The sequence below is a fragment of the Microcaecilia unicolor genome, chromosome 4 (genome assembly GCF_901765095.1).
Source record: "Microcaecilia unicolor chromosome 4, aMicUni1.1, whole genome shotgun sequence".
In the NCBI taxonomy this organism is placed as follows: Eukaryota; Metazoa; Chordata; class Amphibia; order Gymnophiona; family Siphonopidae; genus Microcaecilia; species Microcaecilia unicolor.
The window spans coordinates 231,314,991-231,341,121 of NC_044034.1; the positions used below are offsets into that span (position 1 = coordinate 231,314,991).

The window sequence follows — 26,131 nt, forward strand, 5'->3', positions numbered from 1 at the left end:
GATGTAACCTGCCTTGGGAAACCTGGAGGCTTATTTTCAAAGCACTTAGCCTCCCAAAGATCCATAGAAACATATGGAACTTAACCTCCCAAAGTGCTTTGAAAATATGCCTCCTGGTGTTATAAAGAAGGAGTATACTGAAATTAAATGGAATTAAAATTAAACTCTCCTTTCATTGGGGCACGTGGAATAACATTTTCACCTCATCTCTTTTGTACAAATTGATTATTCTGTTTTGAGCATGTTTTTTTGTTTTGTTTTGTTACATTTGTACCCCGCGCTTTCCCACTCATGGCAGGCTCAATGCGGCTTACATATTGTATACAGGTACTTATTTGTACCTGGGGCAATGGAGGGTTAAGTGACTTGCCCAGAGTCACAAGGAGCTGCCTGTGCCTGAAGTGGGAATCGAACTCAGTTCCTCAGCTCCCCAGGACCAGAGTCCACCACCCTAACCACTAGGCCACTCCTCCACTATGTTCCAGGGACAAGTGGTTTTCATAGGTCAAAATAATAAAAAATAAATTTTTTCTTTCATGCAGATCTCTCATTTGTTTAAACATACCTAAATGGGTTATAAGCCCCTAATGCAGTCCATTGGTTTTCTTATGTTTTTTCCTTGTGGTGACTTATACTGTGCCAAAACTGGAAATACAGCAAGACAGAATAATAGATTTTTCTCGGTTAATTTTAAACAAGATGCTAAGAAATGATCTACACTGGTATTACAAGGACTTCCCATCAAGTTATGCATCACCATTTGAAAAACATAAATAGTCATCTCCAACTGTTCTACTGCTGGTTTTGCTTAGCCATTATTATTCCTGGAACTCGTCTATCTACAAACACACAGCTGGGAGACAAAGATTACCCCCCCCCCCCAAAAAAAATGCCTTTTACAACCAAATAAATATACCACAGAACTGGAAAATGCTGGCAAATTTATACTGACTCTAGACTACTGCATGAAGGTAGCTCAGCTCTTATTTTAAGTATCTCTCTTTTAAATAGTAGTAATGAACAATATTAAGTGTGTTTTTATAATAAACCATTGCATTCCACAAAATAAAAGGAGCAAGTTCCGACAAACCATCTTTCTCTCTTGATCTAGGCACAGGAAAAAAATTTTAAATGCTCTCATATTTCAATCTAATTCATGTTTTATGTGGGATATAGATGTCATTAATAAGTAAATAAATAAATAAATAGTTTTAGTGGCCCTTTACCAGGAGAAAAAAATCTCTGCACGAATACAACATGTGCTAGGGTGTCCTTATAACCAGCCCCTCCAAATGACACACTAATTACAATTGATAACAAATTACTATTCTACCTATGAAAAGTTATTTTGTTCTTATACCTCCTCTGTGTAGAGCCACTTGTGTTTGGTACCCAAAGAATCTCTGTTTTATTTGGGTTCAGTCAGTGTTTGGTGGTGTTTGCTCATTTCTGATTTGCTTTTAAGCAGGCAGTTTACTCAGAGCTGTGGGTAGTTCTGGTTCAGTGAGTATGAGTAGTTGCACATCATCAGCATAGATGTAGAATTTTGTGTCCATTGACCGAAGCAGCTCAAGTTAGATATTAAATAAAATGGGAGACAGTATGGATCCCTGTGGCACCCCACAGTCCAGTGCCCAAGGTAATGATGTGCTGTTACTGAACAGAACTGATTGTTGTATAAAATGTTTTGTACGTTTTTGGGATCTTGCCAGGTATTTGTGATCTGGATTGGCCATTGTTGGAAACAGGATGCTGGGCTTGATGGACCTTTGGTCTTTCCCAGTATGGCAATACTTATGTACTTATCTGACAGGATTTGAACCAATAAATACTGTGCCATTGATACCTATTTCTGCCATTCTTGTAAGAATGATATTTTGATTCATGGTGTTGAAGGCTGCCGAGAAATTGGCACTAGTATCGAGGCAGATCCCCTGTCACGGTTTCTGTGCAGATCATCAAGAAGAGACACAAGAACTCCATACCCAGGGGTGAAGCCAGATTGACATGGATCTAGCTAGTTACTTTCAATAAGCCATTCGTTGAGTTACTAGCTAGATCCATGTACATAATGTTGGAGACAGGTCGGTAGTTTTCAAGCTTGTCCTGGTCCAGTGAGCGCACCACAGCTCTTTTTAGTGTTTTTGGCAGCTGCCCTTTCATAAGAGAGGAGTTAACAATTTTAGTGGCCCTTCAGTGAGGCCTGTGCTCGCTCATTGTACAATCTTTGCTGGACAGGGATCAAGAGAGCAGGTTGTAGACCGTAGATCTTTCAGAATTTTTTTCAAGAGCTTCCTCTATGACGTGGTTGAATGAGTCCCAGATGGCTGTGCATAGTGGGAAAGAGGGAGTGTTCTCTTCATTAGCTGGTAGGAGCTTTGATGGGACTGTCTGTATGGAGACTTTTAATTTTGTTGGCAAAGTAAGTGACAACATTTTTATGGTTAGTTGTGACTGGGAAGGCTGGTTTTGTTGTGGGGCGGTAGGCTGTTTACTGTTTTTGTTTCAACTTTTTTATTTTATCATAATGGCAAAACCGTTATACATACACAAAAGTAGTACATATACATCTCAATCAACTAAGTATAACATCAACAACACTTTGTAATAATTCCCCCCTCCTTTCCCTTCCCCCTCCCTCCCCATCCATCCCCACTTAAAGGTTGACATGCTATTGTAAGATTATTGACAAATAAATTATTTACATAATAAAATAATATCATCCACTATTGCCTTATGTTTTCTTTGTTTCCCATTGATCTCAGCAGCCTGATATAACCAATGTTACATCTCAAACCAGGGCCCCCTCCCCCCCTAGTGACCTTTGTATGTACCTTCTGTTACCACAATTGATACTCTAATATATTACAAAGTATTAAGAATTCGACTTCTCCCCTGTGAGTCATCCGTCCAAGTAACACCCCATATTTTGAGAAAGCGCTCTTTTCGCTTGTAGGTACCTTTTGCCTCTCTCGCTTCCCAAGTGAGCAATTGGTGTACCTGGTTCCGCTAATGCCAAAACGTCGGTGGGTGTGCAGAGGTCCAGTGCTCCATTATGCATTTTCTAGCTATTAGACATACTTTGCGACATAGCATTATTCTGTCTTTGTTTAATCTAGGATTCGTGTCATGTTTATCTAATACTAAAAATAAGGGATTCAATGCTATATTACAATTAGGCTGTTTATTGTTTTAAATAGCTGCTTAGTTGAATTTGCAGCTTGTTGTATGTGCTGAGAAAAATATATATTTTGTTGGCTATTGCGGCCTGGCGGTACATTGTCATGTTTTTCTTACAGTTGAGCCTGTCTTCATCTAGATGAGATTTTCTCCATTTTCTTTGAAATTGACGTCCTTGACGCTTAAGGACCCGTAGTTCTGGGGAGAGCCATGGGGCATGTTTGTTTGTGGAGCATAGGATCTTTTTTAGAAGGGCTGTTTTTTTTTTTTAATTCCATTGCTAAGCATGCATTATAGATATCAACCTATTCTGACATGGTCATGGGTAGGACAAGGCCTCTGGGAAGTTTTCAGCAGTCAGATTTCTCATATCTCCTTACAAGCTTTGATTGAGCCCTTCTGTTTTGTAGTCCTTAATAGAAAGTTTGTTTAGGAAATGATCAGTCCATGATAAGGGTGTTATCTCTATGCCACCAGCCTTGTGTTCCAAGATGTCAACCCCTTTGCAGAATACCAAGTCTAGTATATTCCCCTTTTTCATGGGTTGAAGATTTGATCACCTGAATGAATCCTAGAGCTGCCATCGTATCAAGGGATGCAGCAGTAGTGGTGTCTGGAGTTTCAAAGTCTCCCATGATCAGTAACCTAGGGTAGCTCAGGGTTACCTCAGTCACAGATAATGTGGTATTGCAAGGTGCTCTGTAGACCACGGGCAGCCACATTGGTACCTTGTCTCCCAGCTGGATTAGCAGACATTCTGACTCAGACTGGTGGGGGATGGAGACTCTGTTCAGTTTGAATGTCTCGGATCAGGACTGCTACCCTTCCACCCCACTTCCCTTGTCTTGGTTGGTACAGGATAGTGAATCCTATGGGGCATAATTCAGCCAACGGTACTCCTCTGCTTTCATCCAGCCAGGTCTCAGTTATTCAGAAGGCGTCTAAGTGGTATTCATTGAGGACATCATGGATCATAGAAAAATTTTTATTGGCTGATCTGGCATTTACTAGGCCCACATTTCTAAGTACTGGTCTCTTTGTGGTTGTAGTTTTAGGCGTCACTTGATGGTGATAGGCATGTATTCATGTGGGTATAGCTAGATTAGAGTTTTGCCTCTTGAGTTTGTGTCTTCTAGGCAGATGGGGGAATCTGTTGTTTCTTCTTCACTAGATTACAGGGATGTCTGAAGGTTTTTGGTGTAGGGATGTCTGAAGGTTTTGGTGTACTAGACCAAAAAGCCGGTTTCTCTTTGGCAGCAATTAACAGTGGAGTGTAATTAGGCAGACAGTGCTTGATGAGGGTCTGAGTCCCTAGGAAGAGGAGCTCTATTGTTTGTTCAATAAAGACTTCTTGTTTAAAATGAGATATGCAGTCAGCTAATTCTATCTATATTTTGAGGTTTTAAATCTTGAAACAAGGTAAAATAGGTTTTGAAGTCCAGTGCAGTATCTAATATTAAAAGAGGCACTTCTGCTCACTAGACTTAAATCAGATGGCTGTATTTCACTCCTGTGAAATTATTTGGAAGTTTTAATGTAGAGGAAGATTCAGCAAGGTATCAGAAATTTAGAGATAATACAAGTTAAAGATATGAAACTTCAACTCACAAATTGTAGTGATGGCTTCAATTTGCAGTTTCTGATTTTGATGTCCTTTGATTCAATTAATACAGATCCCTGGAGGCTTTTTTAATTTTAGATCCAGCTCATATCACAAGCAAAGAGAAAGGGTGCTTGCTTGAAAAGTGCAGGTAGGCAAAAAGTTGCTTTTATCCAAACAAATGAAATTAACTAAGTGAAGGAAAGAAACTCAAAGTAAAGCTCAGGACTGGTACCCCAACATGTCAGATCCCGTCAAGAACCTGAGAAATATTGACTATCCAGGAGGATGCATTGGATTCCTAAGTGATGACATCATAGCTCAGAGGTTCTCAGTCTCCACCTGCTGGCTAACAGCCAAGGGAAGTCTTGCCTCACCGGTTTGCTTCATTTCTTTGAAGGTGTGAATAAACTTGGTAAAGGTGAGCTGGTTGATATAGTGAATCTAGATTTTCAGAAAGCTTTTGATAAAGTTCCTCATGAGAGACTTCTGAGAGAATTAAAGAGTTACGGGATAGGAGGCAAGGTTCTGGTGTGGATTAGGAATTGATTATTGGACATAAAACAGAGAATAGGGTAAAAGGTCATTTCTCTCAATGGAGGAGGGTCAAAAGTGGAGTACTATGGGGATCTGTACTGGAACCAGGGCTATTTAACATATTTATAAATGATATGGAAATCGGAACGACGAGTGAGGTGATTAAATTTGGAGATGAAACAAAACTATTCAAGGTTCTTAAAACACATGTGGACTGCGAAATATTGCAGGAAGACCTTAGGAAATTGGAAGACTGGGCATCCAAATGGCAGATGAAATTTAATATGGACAAACGCAAGGTGATGCACATAAGAATAATTCGATAGTACCTGATGCTAGGGTCCACCTTGGGAGTCAGCACTCAAGAAAAGATCTAGGTGTCCTTGTAGATAATATGCTGAAATCTTCTGCTCGATGTTCGGTGGTGGCCAAAAAAGCAACAGGATGCTAGTAATTATTAGGAAAGGGATGGTGAATAAGACTAAAAATAAAATAATGAGTATTGCGTTCTGTTCTGGTTGCCGTATCTCAAAAAAGATATAGCGTAATTAGAAAAGGTTCAAAGAAGAGCGTCCAAAATGATAAAGGGGGTGGAAATACTCTCATATGAGGAAAGGCTAAAGAGGTTAGGGCTCTTCAGCTTGGAAAAGAGACGACTGAGAGGAGGTGTGATTGAGGTCTACAAAATCCTGAGTGGCGTAGAAGTAAATCGATTTTTTTTTACTCATTCTAAAAGTACAAAGACTAGTAGACAGTCAAGGAAGTTACTGCTCCAATTTCTTCAGTGTTGGCGTTCCTGCAAGAAGGTCTGGAGAAAGGCCTGTCGCTCAGTTCCCTTAAAGTCCAGGTAGCGGCTCTGGCTTGCTTCAGGGGCCGCCTGAAGGGTGCTTCCCTGGCTTCGCAGTCAGATGTGGTGCGTTTTCTCAAGGGAGTTAATCACCTGCGCCCTCCTCTGCACTCAGTGGTGCCTGCGTGGAATCTCAACCTGGTGCTAAGAGCCTTGCAGAAGCCGCCTTTTGAACCCTTGTCGAGGGCATCTCTGATGTTGAAAGCAGTCTTTTTAGTGGCTGTCACTTCAGCCAGAAGAGTTTCTGAGCTCCAGGCACTCTCATGTCGAGAGCCTTTTCTGCAGTTCACTGAGGCAGGAGTGACTATTCGCACAGTGCCTTCCTTCCTGCCCAAGATTGTTTCTCGCTTCCATGTGAATCAGCAGCTCTGTCTCCCTTCCTTTCGTAGGGAGGACTACCCAGAGGAATACTCTGCTCTCAAATATCTGGATGTGAGACGAGTCATCATCAGATACTTGGAAGTGACCAATGATTTCCGGAAATCGGATCATCTGTTTGTCCTGTTTGCAGGTCCTCGTAGGGGTCTGCAGGCTGCTAAGCCTACAGTGGCAAGATGGGTCAAGGAAGCCATTGCAGCGGCTTATGTGGCCGCGGGGAAGGTGCCGCCTATCCAGCTGAAGGCTCACTCCACTAGAGCTCAGGCGGCCTCGATGGCAGAGGCCGGGTCCGTCTCCTTGGAAGAGATTTGCAAGGCGGCAACTTGGGCATCGGCCCATACCTTCTCCAGGCATTACCGCTTGACTGTGGCTGCTCGGGCGGAGGCCCGGTTTGGAGCTTCAGTGTTGCGGTCAGGGATTTCAATGTCCCGCCCTGGGTGAGTACTGCTTCGGTACATCCCACCAGTCTATGGATTGATCAGCATGATGATATGGAAGGTAAATTATGTATCATACCTGATAATTTTCTTTCCATTAATCATAGCTGATCAATCCATAGCCCCTCCCAGATATCTGTACTATTTATATTCTGGTTGCATTTCAGGTTCAAGTTTAGTCTTCAGTTCCTGTTCAGGAGGACTTCGTGTTCAAGTTTTTTCAATTGGATTCTTCAAGAGTTGAGACGAGTTTGTGTTACAGTGAGCTGCTGCATTCCTCTCCCCTCCGTTTTACGGGGCTGGATTGAGACTTAAATTCTGCCGGCGCTCCCTCCCGCTTCGTGCGGCTGTAGGGCAGCTTTGTACCCCTCCCGCTTCGGCGGTGTTAGGGTCAGTCAGCTTCTCCCGCGGTTGCGGTTGCAGGATAAGCCAGATCCCCCCGCATCGGCGGGTGTGGTGTCCTTCCCCCGCTCCGCGGGGATGAGCTGGACGGATTCCCCTCCCCCACTTGTGTGGGGATGAGCTGGGTTAATCCCCTCCCCCGTTTCGGTGGTGGTGAGCTGGGCAGAGTGTCCCTTTGTGGGTGTAATTCTCTAAGTGCTGAGTCCTGCGGATGGAGCTTGGATATCGACATACTGAGGAGTTTCCGGCAGCACATGACCACATATAGGGAGGCAAAAGGATTGCTCTCTATCTCCACCTGCTGGTAGATGGACACAACCCACCAGTCTATGGATTGATCAGCTATGATTAATGGAAAGAAAATTATCAGGTATGATACATAATTTTACCTTAAACTCTGCTAAGCTAACCGCCTTTACTACATTCTCTGGCAACAAATTCCAGAGTTTAATTAAATGATGAGTGAAGAAAACTTTTCTCCGATTCATTTTAAATTTACTACATTGTAGCTTCATCGCATGCCCCCTAGTCCTAATATTTTTGGAAAGCGCAAACAGATGCTTCACATCTACCTGTTGAACTCCACTCATTATTTTATAGACCTCTATCATATCTCCCCTCAGTCGCCTTTTCTCCAAGCTGAAGAGCACTGGCCGCTTTAGCCTTTCCTCATCGGGAAGTCGCCCATCCCCTTTATCATTTTCGTCGCCTTTCTCTGCACCTTTCTAATTCCACTATAGTTTTTTGAGATGCGGCGACCAGCATTGAACACAATATTTGAGGTGGCATTATAACATCCTCATTTTGTTTTCCATTCCTTTCCTAATAATACGTAACATTCTATTTGCTTTCTTAGCCGCAACAGCACACTGAGCAGAAGGTTTCAACATATCATGAATGACGACCCCTAGATCCCTTTCTTGGTCTGTGACTCCTAACGTGGAACCTTGCATGACGTAGCTATAATTTGGGTTCCTCTTTCCCACATGCATCAGTTTGCACTTGCTCACATTAAACGTCATCTGCCATTTAGACGCCCAGTCTCCCAGTCTCGTAAGGTCTGCTTGTAATTTTTCAAAATCCTCCCGCGATTTAACAACTTTGAATAACAACCTTACTAGTTACTCCTATCTCTAGGTCATTTATAAATATGTTAAAAAGCAGCGGTCCCAGCACAGACCCCTGGGGAACCCCACTAACTACCCTTCTCCATTGAGAATACTGACCATTTAACCCTACTGTCTTTTTTCTATCTTTTAAGCAGTTTTTAATCTATTGTAGATTAACACTACCTCCTATCCCATGACTCGCCAATTTCCTCTGGAGTCTTTCATGAGGTACTTTGTCAAACGCCTTCTGAAAATCCAGATATACAAAAAAGCATCAGGTTGGTGGGGGTGCTAATTTTTTAGAGGTGTAACACAGGGTTCCAGGTCTTTCCCCACCCCAACCCTTTCGCAAGCTTTTCTTGTGCTCTGGGCTTTACCCTTGGTAGACAATTTACAAGCTATTGCTTGTGTCGGTTATTCTTTGGTCTTTATTTACCCACTGTGGTTTACCTGAAAAGAAAAAAAGGCTGCTCTGGAAAGTGTTGTTTTTGATCCTCGGTTGCATCCAAGAAAAACGTTTCCCGAAGTAATAAGGGTAAAGCTGCAATCTCAGATTCAGAAACTTTCTCACTCTTGGCACTGCTTTCAAGTGTTGGGATTGATGGCTGTGCTCTTAGAGTTGGCCTATGGGTTAGGATGTACATGAGACTTTTACAGAGCTCTCTTATCTCTGTGGTCTCCACAGTGTCAAGAGTTCCACCTTGTACTATCACTAGCACTGGAGATCAGACAGTCTCTGCTGGTTACTGTGCAGCAAAATCTGTCTAAATTGGAAGAACTTGGAAACCCCAAATTGGATCCATGTGATACAGATGCAAATCTCGCAGGTTGGGGGCTTCATTATTTTGACAAATGTGCTCAAAATCTATGGTCCTTGCTGGATGCTCAGTAGTCCCATCAACTGTCTGGAAGCACTGGCAATTCTATTAGTTCTCCTGATGTTTCTTCAGGTACTTCAAAACAATGATGCTCTCTGACAATATGACGGCAGTAGCCTATGTTGAAAAAACGTCTGCAAGTTGTTGAAGAGATACAGATGCTGGAGAATCTGGAAGACATCTCTCTGGCACATGTGGCTGGGATCTAAAATATCTGGGTGAATTACATCAGTAGGAATTCCATGGGTCCTGGAGAAACAAGGCTAGCAGAGGATGCTCTTATAAGTGGTACACTGTTGCAGTTATCTGATCATAGACCTGACCACAACAGGTGAGAATGTTAAGTTTTAGCCTTTCTCATTTGGAAAAAGGATTGAAAGTAAAAATGAATAGATTCCTAAATTCAATCCTCATAACTGTGGTTTGGTCATCTTAATATTTCTGCTGTGGTCATCAAGGCAATAGAAGAATGACGACAAACTCAGATTTTGGGCTCTTGATCTTTGAGAAATTACAGTTTATTTAGATTTTGCTCACAACTTAATATTCTGCAGTATTGTTCATTGATGCCACCCAGGACTAAAGGTGGATTTTGACTAATTTAATTCAGCCTCTTTTTGAACCCGTGGATATAACTCTCAAGACAGTCTGTTTGGCTTTTTTCTTTTTTTGTAGCTGGCTGTTTGGCTTGGCAATTTTCAGAATTAGGCCTTATTCTTCAGAGGATTTTTTTGGTCTTTAGCCAGAAAAAGTTGTGCTTAGGCTGGTTCCATCCATCCTTCCCAAAGTAGTGTCATCCTGCCAGCTGAATCAGACTCTCTTTTATGTGTTTTTCCGGGTCTTAAAAATAAGGGTATTGCAGCTGCCTTGCACAAATTGAATGTGGGACGTGGAAGGCAAAATCCCTGCCTACATAGCTACATGAGAGCTTGGTAACAACCACAATATCAAATACTTCAGTTTTCTACAATTTTTCAATTAGAAAAGAATGTAACGCTTGGTTGAGCCGTTCCACAGGAGCCAGCCAACAGGGATGCAGGGGGAAGCGGGAGCAGTAGCTAGGATACAGAAGCACTTCCTCCCTGTATTTTCCTGTAGCTCTACAGCAAGGAGTTTGCTGTCCCAAGATCTACAGCTTTCAGGAAAAATATTCGGGATGCTCAGGCATCCACAACGCCCACAGAGGCTGGTATCTATGACTTAAACATTTGTAGGGGAAATGAAGGAAAAAAGTAGTTCCAAGGGCCAACACTTTAGGCTTTAAATAGAGAAGAGCTCTCCTACTCACTTGTGTGACCTAGGAGAGTAAGGAAATATAGACAAAGAATGAACATAATATTTTGCCTGCTTATTAAAGAAAAAAGTTTCCAGCACTTTATTTGTCTGTTTATTGAAAGAATAAGAAGACATATCCAAAGAAAAAAAAAATAACTCAACCCGTACAGAGGGCTTGGTTTCTTATGTCCCCTATCACAATCAAACTAAGTACAGACATTCCTCCAACTAGACCTCCTACTCCCCATCTCCCTTCCTCCTCTCCCAAAACCCAAAGAAATAACTGCAGTGGAAACATTAAAGCTGCAGTAAACTCTACTAACCTTTGCTTTTAGCATTTTAATATTGTCACTTTCTGAGAGAAAAGTAACTAATAATGATGACTTCATACCTTTACCTTACACTGTTTAGATCAGTCCATAATCTAAGAACTTGCATGTAGTCCAGCCAGTCTGATCAGTCTGTATGATAGCAAACTTCTGCACTGTATTACTGCTTAGCAGCAACCCGCACATAGATAATATATAAATTAAGCAACCCAGAATTGGCGAGTCACCCACTTGTGTACCTGACCTGGTCCTGCTTGATGGAAAATCATTCCTACTCCTGTAACAGATGTCTTCTGTAGATAGCAGGTGTTGATTAGGCACAAGATCCCTCTCACCTTCCAAGAGTTGCATTAATTCCTGAGCTGGACTAAGAAGTTGAGTAGGCTGCTAATGCTCAGTACTTTATTCTAAGTTCTGAGGTTTAGGAGAGCTGTTTATTCCCAGTGTGTCACCCACTTGTGTGCCTGGTGAATCCTGCTGTCTATGGAAAAGCACTATTACTAGTCAGCAACAATGGCTTACCATCCTTACTGAGAGTATTGCAGAACTGTGCAGAGCTTAAACAAAATTTTAAAACCCTTCTCTTCCAGCAGGCTTTTAGATTAGTTTAAAGAGTATACGAAATGAATGGAGAAATATGACATCAGTATGCATAGAGCAGAGTCTTTGCCGAGATGAAGCATTACATTTATGGATTATTTTGCATTTTGTATGTATGTAAGTTTTTGTTATGTAATATAATGTGGTATGGCTTTTGTATCCTGCTAACTCCCAGAAACGTGGTTCTAAGCGGGTGCTGTTTTTATTTGTACATTCTGTATGTTGATTCGTTCACCACCAAGTGCTTTGTGATTGTGTGGCTAATACATATTTTAAATGAATAAATATTGTTTGAGCATTGTAGTATCAAGTGTCTATTAAGCTATATTTGTTTTTGGGAAAATTGATTTTTTACTTTTGATATCTCTGCAGAGCTTTGCTTGGTCATCTTGCTCAGAATGGTCCATTGGCCTTCGTGTGCCTTTTGTAGTAGATATTTGTCCAATGACTTTTGAGCAGCTTGATCTGTTATTACGGCAAGTGAGTGAGGGAATGGATGGGAGCTCTGACTGGCCACCTTCACTGGAGAAGGAATGCATGGTTGTGGCAACACTGAACCTGCTAAGACTTCAGGTATAGTAGTTTTTATTTACCATCAGATTGTAATGTATTATAGTATGATTTTGGTTTTACTTGGGTAAGCATAATGCTCGGAAACAGGGTATGTTCAGATTGAAGTGGGTGGGGAGCTTGTTCTATGCTGTGTTAATCCCAAGAAGTGTGGGATAAACACAGAGGATCACTAAATAGAAAAAGATTGTAATCCAATTAAAGCAGAATTTAAATAACCTCATAGCTGGAGTCAGTGTTGATGGCAGCTTCAGAGGATGGAAAATAAGACCAGGGCTGGGCAGAATTCTATGGTCTGGCTCTTGAAAATGGCCAAAACAGAATTGAAGCTGGAGTGGGTTTTGATGGCAGCTCTAGAAGTTGGTAAGTAGGATCAGTGCCACGCACACGTACACACACACACACACACACACACACACACAAGTGTGTGTATATATATATATTTTTTTTTTTCTTGTGAGGACAAACAGGCATAATGTGGGTGACGTCATCTATGGAGCCCAGTGCATACACTGTCACTTTAAAACTTTAAGGCAGTGCCCTCACCGTGCATGCGCAGGTGTCTTCCCAATCAATGCTCGAGCACGGGACCAGCAGTCTAATGTTTTCCGCGGAGCAGAGAGCAGCGGAATGCCGTGGGGGACGCATCTCTGTGATCGCCATTACCAGCAACCACATAACCACAGCAACCATCATCCAATCTACTGTTCTGGGGTGTCGTGGATTTCTAATTGACCATCATTACTGAGATAGGTGAGGGGGAGGCTGGGAGAGGCGAGGGCATGTGCTATGGGTGCCGTTTCCCGCCATTAGAAATAGCGGCAGCCATCTTAATTTACATAAGGTGGTCAGTTAGGCTAGTTAACCCCTAATTGCCTGCAGGGCTAACAGGCTATCTATAATTCTATCTTCTGTCACTGCCCCCCTGATGGAGAACCCCAAAAATAAAAACCAAGGTTAAGTAAAGGAAGTGGTAGTAGCAGTAGCCGACCCTTTCAAGAGACATGGACCGAGATGTATGGCATTATAGAAAAAATGGCAGATCATTTTGCGTTCTATGTACTGAAACGGTAGTAAGCAGACGTGGAATATAATAGACATTTTGAAACTACATTCCCAGCTCTTGAAAAAAAGTGAGGATGAAAGGAAGGAATACATTTCCAGGCAGCTACACTTTTATAAGAGCCAATCTAATTCCATCCTTAAATTTGTAAAAGGTTCTACAAATTTAACATCTGCAAGTTTGAGCATTGCTCACTCCATAGCTCAGCATGGAAAAGCACTCAGTGAGGGAGAATTTATTAAGAAACTCTCCTAAGATGTGCACCAGTTCTATTTCACGATATGCAGAATAAAGATGCAATTATTAAGAGAATATCTGAGTTACCACTCAGTAGAAATATCAATTGAAGATTTAGCCAATGAAATTCAGCAACAAAAAAGTCACTAATAGGCAGATTAGTTAAAGAATTCCCCCTCCCCCTCACTTACCTTAGTTCACGGCACCCCACACGTTAAATAATATCAAGACCAACAAAAGAAACCGACTGACAGATGAACAAAGAAGTCACTAAGCAGGTAAGTTAAATAATTAGTTTTTTGGTTTATTAAATACAGTTATATATTACAATTATACATTTTTTATTTAAACTATAAAATCGTGAAATTGTGTTTTTTTTTTTCTCGAAGTGACACACCACCCGAGTTATGCTCGGTTTTTTGGCGAATTTTGACACACCAAGCTCAAAAGGTTGCCCATCACTGCCCTAGACCATTGAGCCTTTTGACATTGCATCGGTTGTTTTTCCCTCCATTTCAATGAGGGAGCTGAGGGACTTTAAGAAGTGTACTCGATGCAATAGGACCATTTCAGGCACAGACCCCCAAAAGTGGTGTGTTCAGTGCTTGGGTCTGGAGCACCTTCTGCTGCCTCCGCTCCAGGTTTGGAGGGAAGAAGGGGTGGGGAGAATAGTTGACATGACAGATGGAGGGAGACATGGAGAGAGAAGGCACAGATGTTGGCCAGAGCCACACTTCAGCTGTGCATCTCTCTGACAGTCTCTGAGTCTCTCTCCTTCACTACTCCCTGCCTGTCTCTGCCTCATTCTTTTTGCTTTATTCGCTCTTTCTTCCGGTCTCTGAATCTGTTCCTTTGTATTTTTCTCTTTTAGGAACCCTCTTTTTCACTCTCCCTTTACTCTTCTGTCTCTAGATCACGCTTTTCTCTTTATGCATTCTCCCCATACTACTAGCATTTTGCCAGATGCTGTTTTTAGAGAGAAGTGGCAGGGACTTCTTTCATTGTATTTATTTCATGTATTTATTGGTTATTTCATTTTTATGACTTAAGATTCAATTATGAGTCACAGTTAGTGATCCCTGTTATCCTTTTTTTTTTTTTTTTTTTTTTACATTTGTACCCCGCGCTTTCCCACTCATGGCAGGCTCAATGCGGCTTACATGGGGCAATGGAGGGTTAAGTGACTTGCCCAGAGTCACAAGGAGCTACCTGTGCCTGAAGTCGGAATTGAACTCAGTTCTTCAGTTCCCCAGGACCAAAGTCCACCACCCTAACCACTAGGCCTGCTGTGATCCCTTCTAGCTCCTTAGATTGCTCAGGGGTCTCCCCTCCCCGCTATGTAGATAGCTTGGAGGGGGGGGGGGAATTCCCCCTCCCCCCCTTTTTTTTTTTGACTGTTGTGCTATTTTTGGTGCTCACTCAAAAAAAAATTTGTACGTAAAAGGTTGATTCTTAGAGGGAACTGCTTACAGGTTGCTTGCGTCAGCCTAGCTCGTTGATACATCCGACAGACAGTCTTGGGGAGGTCCCACACACTGGCTTGGTGTCGATCGTTGGTGGCACCGTGAACCCGACTGACATATGTGCCGACATCAGGAGAGGAACTTTCTCCAGCATCGGACACTCATCTGTCTTGGTATATCTTGATGCTCTAGTTAACACTTTCCTCCACGTACTTTCCAAGAACAGTATTTGAATTACTTTGAAGAGTCAGACTCTGACCTGGTCCTCTCCTGGGAGACAGAGCAGGACCCACAGGATCTCTCAGTTGAGGAATCCTATGACATACCATCTGATCCTTCTCTGCCACCTGAGAGACGCACGTCTCCTCTAGAAAGTATCTTTTCCTGGCTTTGTCTGTGAGATGGCCCAAGGCAAACCTTTCAGATTGGCGACAGATGAAGAGCCTCATTCAGAACTCCTTGAGGTTCTAGATTACGACACTGCTCCTAGAGAGGGAATCACTGTTCCTCTTTATACAATTCTGAAGAATATTTTGATCAAAACTGGGAGACTCCACTTGACAGTTCATGTTGCTCCAGAAAAATTAATGCAATGTATGGGATACAGAAATGCACTGGGTTTGAAAACATTCAGATACACCATCATTCCTTAGTTGTGGAATGTGCTTTAAAAAGTACTCGCAGTGTGAGATCTCATGCTTCTGCTGCTCTAGGCAGAGAAGCTTGAACGTTAGACTCTTTTGGCAGAAGCACATTTCAGGCCTTAATGCTAACCAATTGTATATTAGATTATCAACTTTATTCCACAGTTTACTTAGTCTCTATTACAGAGTACTCTCTCCTTTGCAGACTTCCTTCCTTCTGAAAAGGCCAATGAGTTCTTCAACCTTCACAGGAAACTTCTAGATGGTCGTAAATATCTGGCAAGACAGGCCTTTGATGTCACTTCATGCATTTCTGCCTTAGGAGTAGCAATTGGCCTCTTTCCTGGTTCAGGGTCTCCAACCTTGAGTCTGCTGTCCAAGAGCGTCTAGCAGATGTCCCATGTAGTGGAGATAACTTATTTGGTGACAAAGTCGAAGTATCAGACCTAATTAAATGTTTACAGGTACTATTAAAACTGTCCAGGTCACGGACTTCTGCTGCCTTTTCTTCTAGAGGATTTGCAGGAAGTTTTTGATGCACCAGTTACTATACATCACTGGCTTTGTTCCTATGCTTCCACTGTAGGATTCTTCATTATCAGTACAAGGTCTTAACATTCAACGTGGTTTTGGCTTCTCAAGTCTTCACAAAATGCCTGATAATGGTAAATGCAACACTCCCGAAAGTGGGGCATACACGTCTTCCCCTATCTCAATGACTGGTTAATCAAGCAGCCTCCTGAGAGTTGGCATAGACTTCAATTCTGTCCGCCATATGACTCCTATAATTCCTCAGTTATGTGATTAATTACCCAAATTGCATCTTCAACCTTTTCAGACTTTATAGTTTCACAGGGCTCTCCTAGACATTACTCAGGGTTGAGCCTTCCTCCCTCAACCAAGACAAACAACATATACAAGACGCTTCACGCGTCAACAAACAACATATACAAGACGCTACACGCATCAACCTTTTCCCACATGAGCACGCATGCCTGGAATACACTACCGCGCAACCTAAGAATGATGAACGAACAAGCTTCCTTCCGAAAACTACTGAAGACGTACCTGTTGAACAACTTACGGAAAGAACCAAAACACATAGAGTCCATACTCACTGTTCATCAATGCAACATACATCCACTTCAGATCCCTCATCCTGTAACCAATTGTCCCACTGTCTCCTCCCAATGTTTCTATGTTGATGTCCCATTGTTATATTTCCTAATGATAATCGAATGTCTCACACAACTCTGCACAATGTATTCCATATTCAAGTTGTTACAAATGTATCTCTACTATTCATATCTTATTGTAAGCCACACTGAGCCCGCAAAGAGGTGGGAAAATGTGTGATACAAATGCAATAAATAAATAAATAAATAATTCATCTCTCTGTGCAAGTTTTCCAATTCCACTCAAGTATCTGCTTGTCATATTTATCTACTTGGTCACATGGCTTTCAATAGTCCATGTAACACTATTGGCTCGACTCCACTTCTGAATTCCTCAGTGGACACTCTTGTCTCATTGGACACTCTCAACTCAGTTGGCCCAAGCCACGGGATTCGACTTTAGTCTACAGCTATGCCACTCTACACAGTGTTGGATGGTGTTCCGGAATTCTCCCAGGGGACTTCCATTTCAACCCCTTCCACATCGCAAAATTCTCACCATGAATGCCTCCATGGTAGATTGGGGTGCTCACCCCAATGGTCTCCATACACAGGGCTCTTGGTCCTTATGGGAGAAATGACAAATCAATCTCCTGGAATTGCAAGCAGTCTGGAAAGCCCTCAGAGCTTTCCAGTACTGCTAACGCAGTCATTTAATACTCGTTTGCACAGAAAAACAGGTTGCGATGTTTATCAAGTTTATTTATTGTTTTACTATCCCACCTTTTGGATATCTTCAGGGCGGCTTACAATCTAAAATATAAATGAGAAAAAACAAGTGGACCAAAGGAGAACAGACATGACTGTGTTAGGGTAGTGGGGAGAACTGCAATAATTGATATGATAGAAGGGGGCGGGAAAGAACGAGAGGGAGAGCTACAAGTATCTTTCAGGGTATTTCCTGGTTTGTCTGCAGTTGATCAGATGTGAATTGGGCAAGTGATATCTGAAGATGAATAGAAACAGGGAGTGAGTTCCAAAGGTATAGTCCCTGTACATTAAATATAATTTGTCTGGTTTGTTCATGAGTTACTTTGTGATGGCCTGGTATCACTAAAACCTTACAAGCTGAACAGCCTGTATCTTTTCCACCATCTTATTCCTTATAGTCCTGCATATGCTCTTAGATCCGTACAGCAAAATCAATTAAAGACTAGCAAAACAAGTTTATACTTAATATGGTGAGTAATGGGGGGGCCAGTGAGCCTCTTTGAGATAAGGGGTAACCTGAATAAGCACTTGAATATCATCGTCATTTACGTATGCAGTAAGGTCCAGAGACTGTGTCAAGGTCAACAAGGGGCCAAGAATATATTAAGTAGTGTTGGAGAGCTGAGAGAGTTTTTGATTAACTGTAAAGATCTCAACAGGAGTACATGTATTTTAAAGTAATAAGCACTTGAATATCATCATCATATATGTATGCAGTAAGGTCCAGGAACTATATCAAAGTGGTTCTTTCCTTCTGAAAGTGGTTTTCAGCATTTCATCTTAGCTAATTGTACATAAGTATTGCCATACCGGGAAAGACCAAAGGTCCATCAAGCCCAGCATCCTGTTTCCAACAGTGGCCAATCCAGGTCACAAATACCTGGCAAGATCCCTTCACTAAATCCATGGTTGACTTTGTCTCATTAATCCATGCTTTTGAATATGCTCTGGAACCTTTTTTAAAAATCGTCGTTACATTGGCCACTCTCCGGTACCATGCTCGATTTTAAGGATAAATTACGTATTAATAACAATAGCTCCGCAAGCTCATTTTTCAGTTCTATCAGTACTCTGGGATGAATACCATCCGGTCCGGGAGATTTGCTACTCTTCAGTTTGTAGAACTGCCCCATATAGTCCTCCAGGTTTACAGAGAATTCATTAAGTTTCTCTGGACTCGTCAGCTTCGAATACCATTTCCGACACCGGTATCCCACCCAAATCTTTCCTCGGTGAAGACAGAAGCAAAGAATTCATTTTAATCTCTCTGCTACGGCTTGTCTTCCTGATTGCCCCTTTTACTCCTCGGTCATCTAGCGGTCCAACCAATTCTTTTGCCGGCTTCCTGCTTGTTAATATACCTAAAAAAAATTTTTTTACTATGTGTTTTTTGCCTTCAACGCAATTTTTTTTTCGAAGTCCCTCATAGCCTTCCTATCAGCACTTTGCATTTGACTTGACATTTTCTATGCTGTTTCTTATTGCAGGAGCTTCCCATCATTTTGCAGAGAGAACGAAGAGGCTCAGTATTCTCCTTGGAAGCTTCTCAATGTGTGTGGATTCCTCCTTAGATATCTGGGAGTCATGAATGAGTTTTGCAAATTGGACAGACTGTGCTTTTTGGTAAGCAGAGGCTTGGTCTCGGGCTTCAAGTCCACAATTGCTAGATGGCTAAAGGAGACTATGCATCAGCTTATTTGCTTGTGGGTAAGCAGGCTCATTCTACAAGGAGTACAGTGACATCCTGAGCAGTAACTACCTTACTGTCTCTGGCAGATTTTTGCAAGGTGACAACGTGGTCCACGCTGCATGCCTTTGCTAAGCACTACAGGTTGGACTTTGCAAACGTGATTGGAAGCCATTTTAGGGGACTTTGGTCTTCAGGATGCCTGTGGCAGGATCCTACCCCCTCCATGGATTGCTTTAAACCATCCCACCCGGTTCTGGAATAGTGGGAAGCTACTTAATGGAAGGAGAACTTAGGTATTTCCTGATAACTGTCTTTTCGTTAGTCCCTCCCCACTATTCCAGAGGCCTTCACAAGTTTTCTGGATGTTTATTTGCTGTTAAGTAATGGGTCAGATAACACCTTGCATGGTGTTTCCTGCATATCTCTTGTTCTCACAAGTTGTCCAGAGATGAGAGAGGTCCACACATGTTTGCACATCTGGTTTATTTATTTATTTATTGCATTTGTATCTCACATTATCCCACCTCTTTGCAGGCTCATGTGGCTTACAATTCGTCATGGAACTGGAAGTAGAAGAGAATATACATTGGTTTTACAGAGGGTTTTCGGTTACATGTTGGTGAAATACATGATTGTGTTAAAGCAAAAGACATTATGAGACATTTCTTGATATATTAAAGATTGTACAGTTGCACATGTTAATCTTGTGATATATCTTGTGGAAGAGATAAGTTTTCAATAGTTTACGGAAATTGGTCAATTCATGGACCGTTTTCAGGTTACGTGGCAACGCGTTCCATAGCTGCGTGCTCATAAAGGAAAAGGTAGATGCGTGCATTAGTTTGTATTTCAGACCTTTACACTTGGGAGGATGAAGATTGAGGAATGTGCGAGAAGATTTTGTTGCGTTCCTGGGTGGTAGTTCTATTAGGTCTGACATGTAGGCTGGGGCGTCACCATGGATGATTTTATGGACTAGGGTACAAAGTTTGAACGTGATGCGTTCTTTAAGTGGGAGCCAGTGTAGTTTTTCTCGTAGGGGTTTCACACTTTCATATTTTGATTTGCCGAATATTAGTCTGGTTGCCGTGTTCTGGGCTGTCTGGAGTTTTTAAGTATTTGCTCTTTGCAGCCATCGTAGAGTGAGTTACAATAGTCCAGATGACTGAGTACTAATGATTGTACCAGATTGCTGAAGACAGTCCTTGGAAAAAATGGTTTAGTACTTTTTAGTTTCCACATTGAATGAAACATCTTTTTAGTTATGTTTTTCGCATGGTTCTCAAGTGTTTAGGTGTCGATCAATGGTGACTCCAAGAATTTTTAGGGTGTGTCCGAAACTGGTAGATTTAGTTTAGGTGTGTTGATGGTGGTGAATTTATTCTTATTGTATTGCGAGGTGAGTACTAGGCATTGGGTTTTTCTGCATTACGTTTCAGCTGAATGCATCAGCCCAGGAATTCATGATGTGTAGGCTTTGATTGATTTCGTTGGAGATTTCCCTTAGATCTTGTTTGAATGGGATGAAGATTGTTACATCATCAGCATATATATATGGGTTTAAGTTGTGATTCAATAGTAGTTAGGCCAAGGGTGTCATCATTAGGTTGAATATGGTCGGTGAGAGAGGGGATCCCTGTGGAACTCCGCATTCAGGTGTCCATGTAGCTGATGTAGCCGAATTTGATGTCACTTGATAAGAGCGTGTACTTAGGAACCCCTTAAACCAATTGAGGGACGTTGCCTCCGATTCCGAAGTATTCGAAGATGTGTAATAAAATTCCATGTCAAATGTCAAATGCGCTTGACATGTCGAATTGTAACAGTAGTATGTTATTCCCGTTTGCTATCAATTGTTTGAGTTTGGTCATGAGCGTAACTAGTACGGTTTCAGTACTGTGATTAGAGCGAAATCCTGACTGGGAATCGTGTAATATTGAGAAGTTGTTCAGATACTGAGTGAGTTGTTTGGTCACCATACCTTCTGTATTTTGGTACTTAAGGGAATGGATTGCTACTGGTCTATAGTTCGTTAGTTCATTAGCATTTTTCTTTGCATCCTTGGGTATGGGGGTGAGTAAAATGTTACCTTTCTCCCTTGGGATAGAGTCCATTTTGTAGCATAAAGTTCACAGTGGTTGTTAGGTCCGTTGTAAATTGTGAGGGGGCCGACTTCATGAGGTTGTTTGGCATATATCTAATTTGCAGTGGATTTGGTGAATCTTTTAAGCGTTTGTGAGATAAGGTCTTCCGGTAGTATTGTGAATTCAGTCCAGATCCTTCTGCTGGGTAAACTCCAGGGTCTGGGTCTAGGCAGTCTAGGAGTGCGATGTAATCGATGGGGCTGACAGGTATTTTGAGTCGCAGTTGGTATGATTTTCTCCTTGAAGTACTTCGCCAAGTCGTCAGCTCCTGGTGTGTCTTTGCTGTTGTTGGTGACTGGAGTGGGTATCTAATAATTATTCACGAGTTGGAAGAGTTTGTGTGTGTCTTTGTAATATGGTCCAATTTCAGTTTGTAGTATTGTCTTTTGGTTTGTCTTATAGTATATTTATATTTCCTTCGGAGCTGTTTCCAAGTGTTGAGAGTGGGAATCATCTTTCTTTTTGTTCCACGCACGTTCTAGTTTCCTAACTTGTGGTTTTGAGGTTAGCGAGTTGTGTAAGATTGTGTTTATTCTTTCCTCCTTGCTGCTTGTCTACTTAAATACTGAGGAGCTGGACTGCATGCCAAGAAATGTCTGAGCTCAGTTTTCAGTTCTTTATCTCCATCTGCTGGTTTGATGGACATGACCATCCCTCAGGTTCTGGAATAGTAGGAAAACTAAGGGAAAGAAAATTATCAGGTAGGTCCTAATTTCTCCTTATAGAATTTGGTCCTATTTTCACAGGGAGCACACTCTCGTTCCCAGTATTGTGCATATTTGCACTATTGGGGAAAATTATTTCCTTTTTCAGAAAGAGTTGCACCTACCTTGCAAATAATGTGCACTCTTTCGAAAGAGTGCACACTCAATGACTTTGCTCTCTTGAAGACAGAATGGCCAAATGAAAATTAATTAAAGTGACCTTTCTCTGAAACAACAACAAAAGATTTCCCGATTGTCTATCCCTAGTTATTTATTTTATAATAAAGGTAGTTGTTCACTTGTTTGTTGGTTGCATGGTCCTCATGTGCAGCATGTAAGTAGTTTAGAGTGCTGTGTTTAACCTGCAGCTAGCTGAAGCCAGAATGCACTGGAGTTGGTGAAACAGTTGACTGGAGTGACATGCTTGGTAAGAGGAGAGATCAGATCTTCTAGCTGTAATGGAGGTGGCACTGTGCAGTAGCCCTGCTGGCAACAGGATTGGTACTATTGCACTGAGCATGGAGGTTGTGTGGATGACATGGAAAAAGTGAGGGAAGATGAAGAAAAGCAAGAGAGGGCTAGCTAGTCTGTTATGTGGTAGGAGGATGAAGAGAGAACTACTACCTTCTTTTTTTCTACCACTTGCAATGATGAACTTGGACCACTAGCAAAGCAAATAAAAATGGAATTGAGTAATTCCTAGACTCTGGCACTTGATGCGAAAGCAAATTACAGCTCTTTTTTTTTAAATCAATGTTATATTTTAGGAAGAATAAAGCAAACAATTTCAATCATATAAACAAGTCAGAAAGTAGAAACATTAACTGTTATGAACATTCCCCATCTCCTCCACTCCCCTTTCTCCTCCCCCAAAACATCTCAAGTCAGAAACCGAATACAGTTAGATTCAACACTTACTCTGATTCCCCAATCCAAGCAGTCTTCAGAGCTGCTTCTACTATTTGTGACAGCTACGCTGCCTCTCTCCTTACATCGAGAAGGTAAATCTTATCCCAGTTGTACTTGCCATGATAATATCAAGACTGGATTACTGCAATGCACTATACAATGGTCTGACTACAAAGGGCCTGCACCAGCTCCAGTTGATTCAGAATGCAGCAGCAAGACTCATAGAAGGTTGCAAGCGACGTGACCATTTCACAACCATTTTTGCAAAAAGTTCATTGGCTACCAGTACAATATAGGGCTAAATTTAAAACTCTATGTCTGATCTTCAAGGCCCTGAAAGGAAATGGCCCTGATTACCTGTGTGGAGACACACCGCCAAGGACACTAAGGTCCTCCCGAGGACTTTCATTAACCACACCCTCTCCAAAAGACATTACACGATGTGATACCCGCAAGTGAGCCTTCTCCAGAGTAGCCCCCACAACTCTGGAATGCACTGCCTGAAAGGCTTAAATTAACACAAGACTATCTCTACTTGAGGAAGCAGGTGAAAGTTTGGCTCTTCAACCAAGCCTTTAATGGAAAAAGTATCTATCGTTAGTCTCACTCACACACACAAGGAGTACTCAGGCTGCATATAGTGCAGCAGGACATGCTTATCCATTCCTACTCCAGCTGAGATAACATTTAACCATTTCTCTGACCTCATGTCAACTTTCATTAAATCAATCATCTTACTTTGTAACTTTCCTACTTTTCTTACCCTTCTATACGTTACATCTTTTGCTTTACCCTTTTCTATCACCTAATGTTCTATTACTTATTGTGTTGACATTGTAAATAGTATACCATGCCATACTTTGTATTGTTTTTGAATATTTTTACTGCTGTAATTGTCTATTGTTCATGCTTGATCTATTCTTACTGTACACAGCCTTGAGTGAACTCCTTCAAAAAGGCAGTAATAAATCCTAATAAATTGTATTAGTTAGATTTTTCAAAGTAGCGTTTTGCATTTTCTTAGGTTGTATTGGATTCTGATTTTTCTCTGAAGTCATTTTTAGGTTTAATTAATTATTTATCTTTTTATTCATGTTATTAAATAAATTTTCTTGAAAACTCAATAAAAATGATTTTTTAAAAAATTAAACCATCTACTGTTGCACCTCTTACTCCCTGTTGATTACTTTTAAATATTGATATTAGTCCTTTTATATGTGGCATGGCATGGTAAATGTTTTTCATGTATAGTGGAACATAACAAACATAAACATTGATCTACCTCCCTGTGTTCTCTGTCTTTAAACATCTCTTCCTTGAGCTGTTCATTGTTTAAGATGTGTATCAGTACAATGTGTATGTAGAGAATTACAATTAGGTTAGGTTCAACAGTACCCAGTTTTATTTAGAGGTATAACGAGTTATTAGTAAAAGATTTCAAAAACTGAAATAATTACATAAAATTTGAGTGAAAATGACATTGCCTTTTTTTGTTTGTACTGCTTGAAGTGAGCCAAAATTTGTATATGTTTAAGGCAGACATCATTTCTTAACAGTGGCCCTGTTTAATACTTATGAAGGAAAAGAAAGCTTATAAGCTTTGTATGTTCCCTCCAAGTAACTTTGATTAATCCTTCTACACCAGATTTGAAGGACATTTCACTGGGAGCAGTAGGACTTTGACAGCGGCAATTTTTTCTTTCTTTTTTGTTTTGATCCATATATAGCATGGATCACAGTCACACGGGTTCTATAGAGTACTTGAGTTCTAGATGGAACTTCTTTAAGGAGTTTAATGAGCCTCATGTATTGTTAAATTAACCACTGTTTTTCTTACTCACAATTGTTTTAATATAAAGTATGATGAGACTAAAATGTTTTTTTCTTTGGTTTTTCTAGTTGCATGCTGCTATTAGCCATCACGTTGATCCAGAATGTCTCGGGCTGGGTTTAGGCAGTGTGCTTTGAACAGCTTAAACAGACTGTGGTAATATTGGCAAGTAATGCTGGTGTGTTGAACACTGTACAGTCAGCAGCTCAGGCTGTATTACAGAGTGGATGGTCTGTGCTGTTGCCAACAGCAGAGGAGCGAGCAAGGGCTCTTTCAGCCCTTCTTCCCAATGCAGGTAGAGTATAAACATACAGACATATTATTTGCTGCCTTTGCTTTTAAACTTTAATTTGTCTATAAAGTGTTTTCTTTTCTTTTAGTGTTAGGAAATGAAATGAATGTAAGTCCAGGGCCGCCGATTTATGATAGATCTTTGGTGAGCAGTTTGATGGCAGATGGTGGTTTGGAGTCTGCGCTGAATACTGCTATCACTGCAGAAATTCAGGTATAGTCTTGTTCATTCACTTACAACGTTATTGCTTACACTTAGCATGTATTATAGAGGATTAAGAGTTCTATATATCAAATCTAAGATGGTAATCTTGTCCTCCGCACTTGTTACGTGTAGTTCGTATTGCTATTTTTTTCTATTAAAAAGGCAAACTGTTGCACTTCAGATCTGATTTATTTAGTTTAATTACCACATTTATCATCAGGGATTCCTAATAGTTCACAAACCTGTCTTTTTTAAATTCGAAATTTATCTTGCATATTTTATAGGATATTGAAGCAAAAAAAGAAGCACAGAAGGAAAAAGAAATTGATGAACAAGAAGCAAATGCATCAACGTTTTACAGAAGTAGCACTCCACTAGACAAAGACATTATAAACACTGGAATCTATGAGTCTGCTGGTAAACAGACTTTGCCACTGGTTCAGTTGATTCAGCAACTGTTGAGGTAAACAAATGCCAAACTTATCCAGTTTTTAGTGCAAGGCAAATTCTAATCTTTCAAACCTATTTATTCTGCAGAAAATATTTTAACAAGACTGCAATTTTGTTTTTATAACATTAGCACTGAAGGTGATTTAGTTTGTGAATTGAGTCTGTTGCTTATGAACAAAAATGTGTTTCTATTTACAAAGAAATCTGGTGGCCTGGGTCTCGCCTTTTGTTAATTATTGTGCATTTATTTATTGGTATGTTACATACAGTTGATGAACATATAATTTATTTTTTTAATTATTGCAATGAGGGAGTTGGTGTTGAGTTCTCTATCCAGCTGAGACTCTAGATTGTGTAAATAACCATTGCAAAACATATTTCCCATGCCAGATTAGTTCAGCTGAATGGATTATGTCCCCCTGTCAGCTCTGAGCTGATTTCTCCCTTTATTGGTGACAAATGCTATCTCCAA

General features: G+C 41.1%; 1 protein-coding gene across 1 annotated transcript in view; it reads left to right on the plus strand.

The window, feature by feature from the left end:
* Positions 1-26,131, plus strand: part of HERC2 (HECT and RLD domain containing E3 ubiquitin protein ligase 2) — a 921,269-nt gene that overhangs the window by 165,366 nt on the left and 729,772 nt on the right. Inside the window, 5 exon segments of the mRNA XM_030201308.1 lie at positions 11,945-12,145; positions 24,782-24,846; positions 24,848-25,008; positions 25,094-25,218; positions 25,494-25,672. Coding sequence (XP_030057168.1) covers positions 11,945-12,145; positions 24,782-24,846; positions 24,848-25,008; positions 25,094-25,218; positions 25,494-25,672 — 731 coding nt within the window.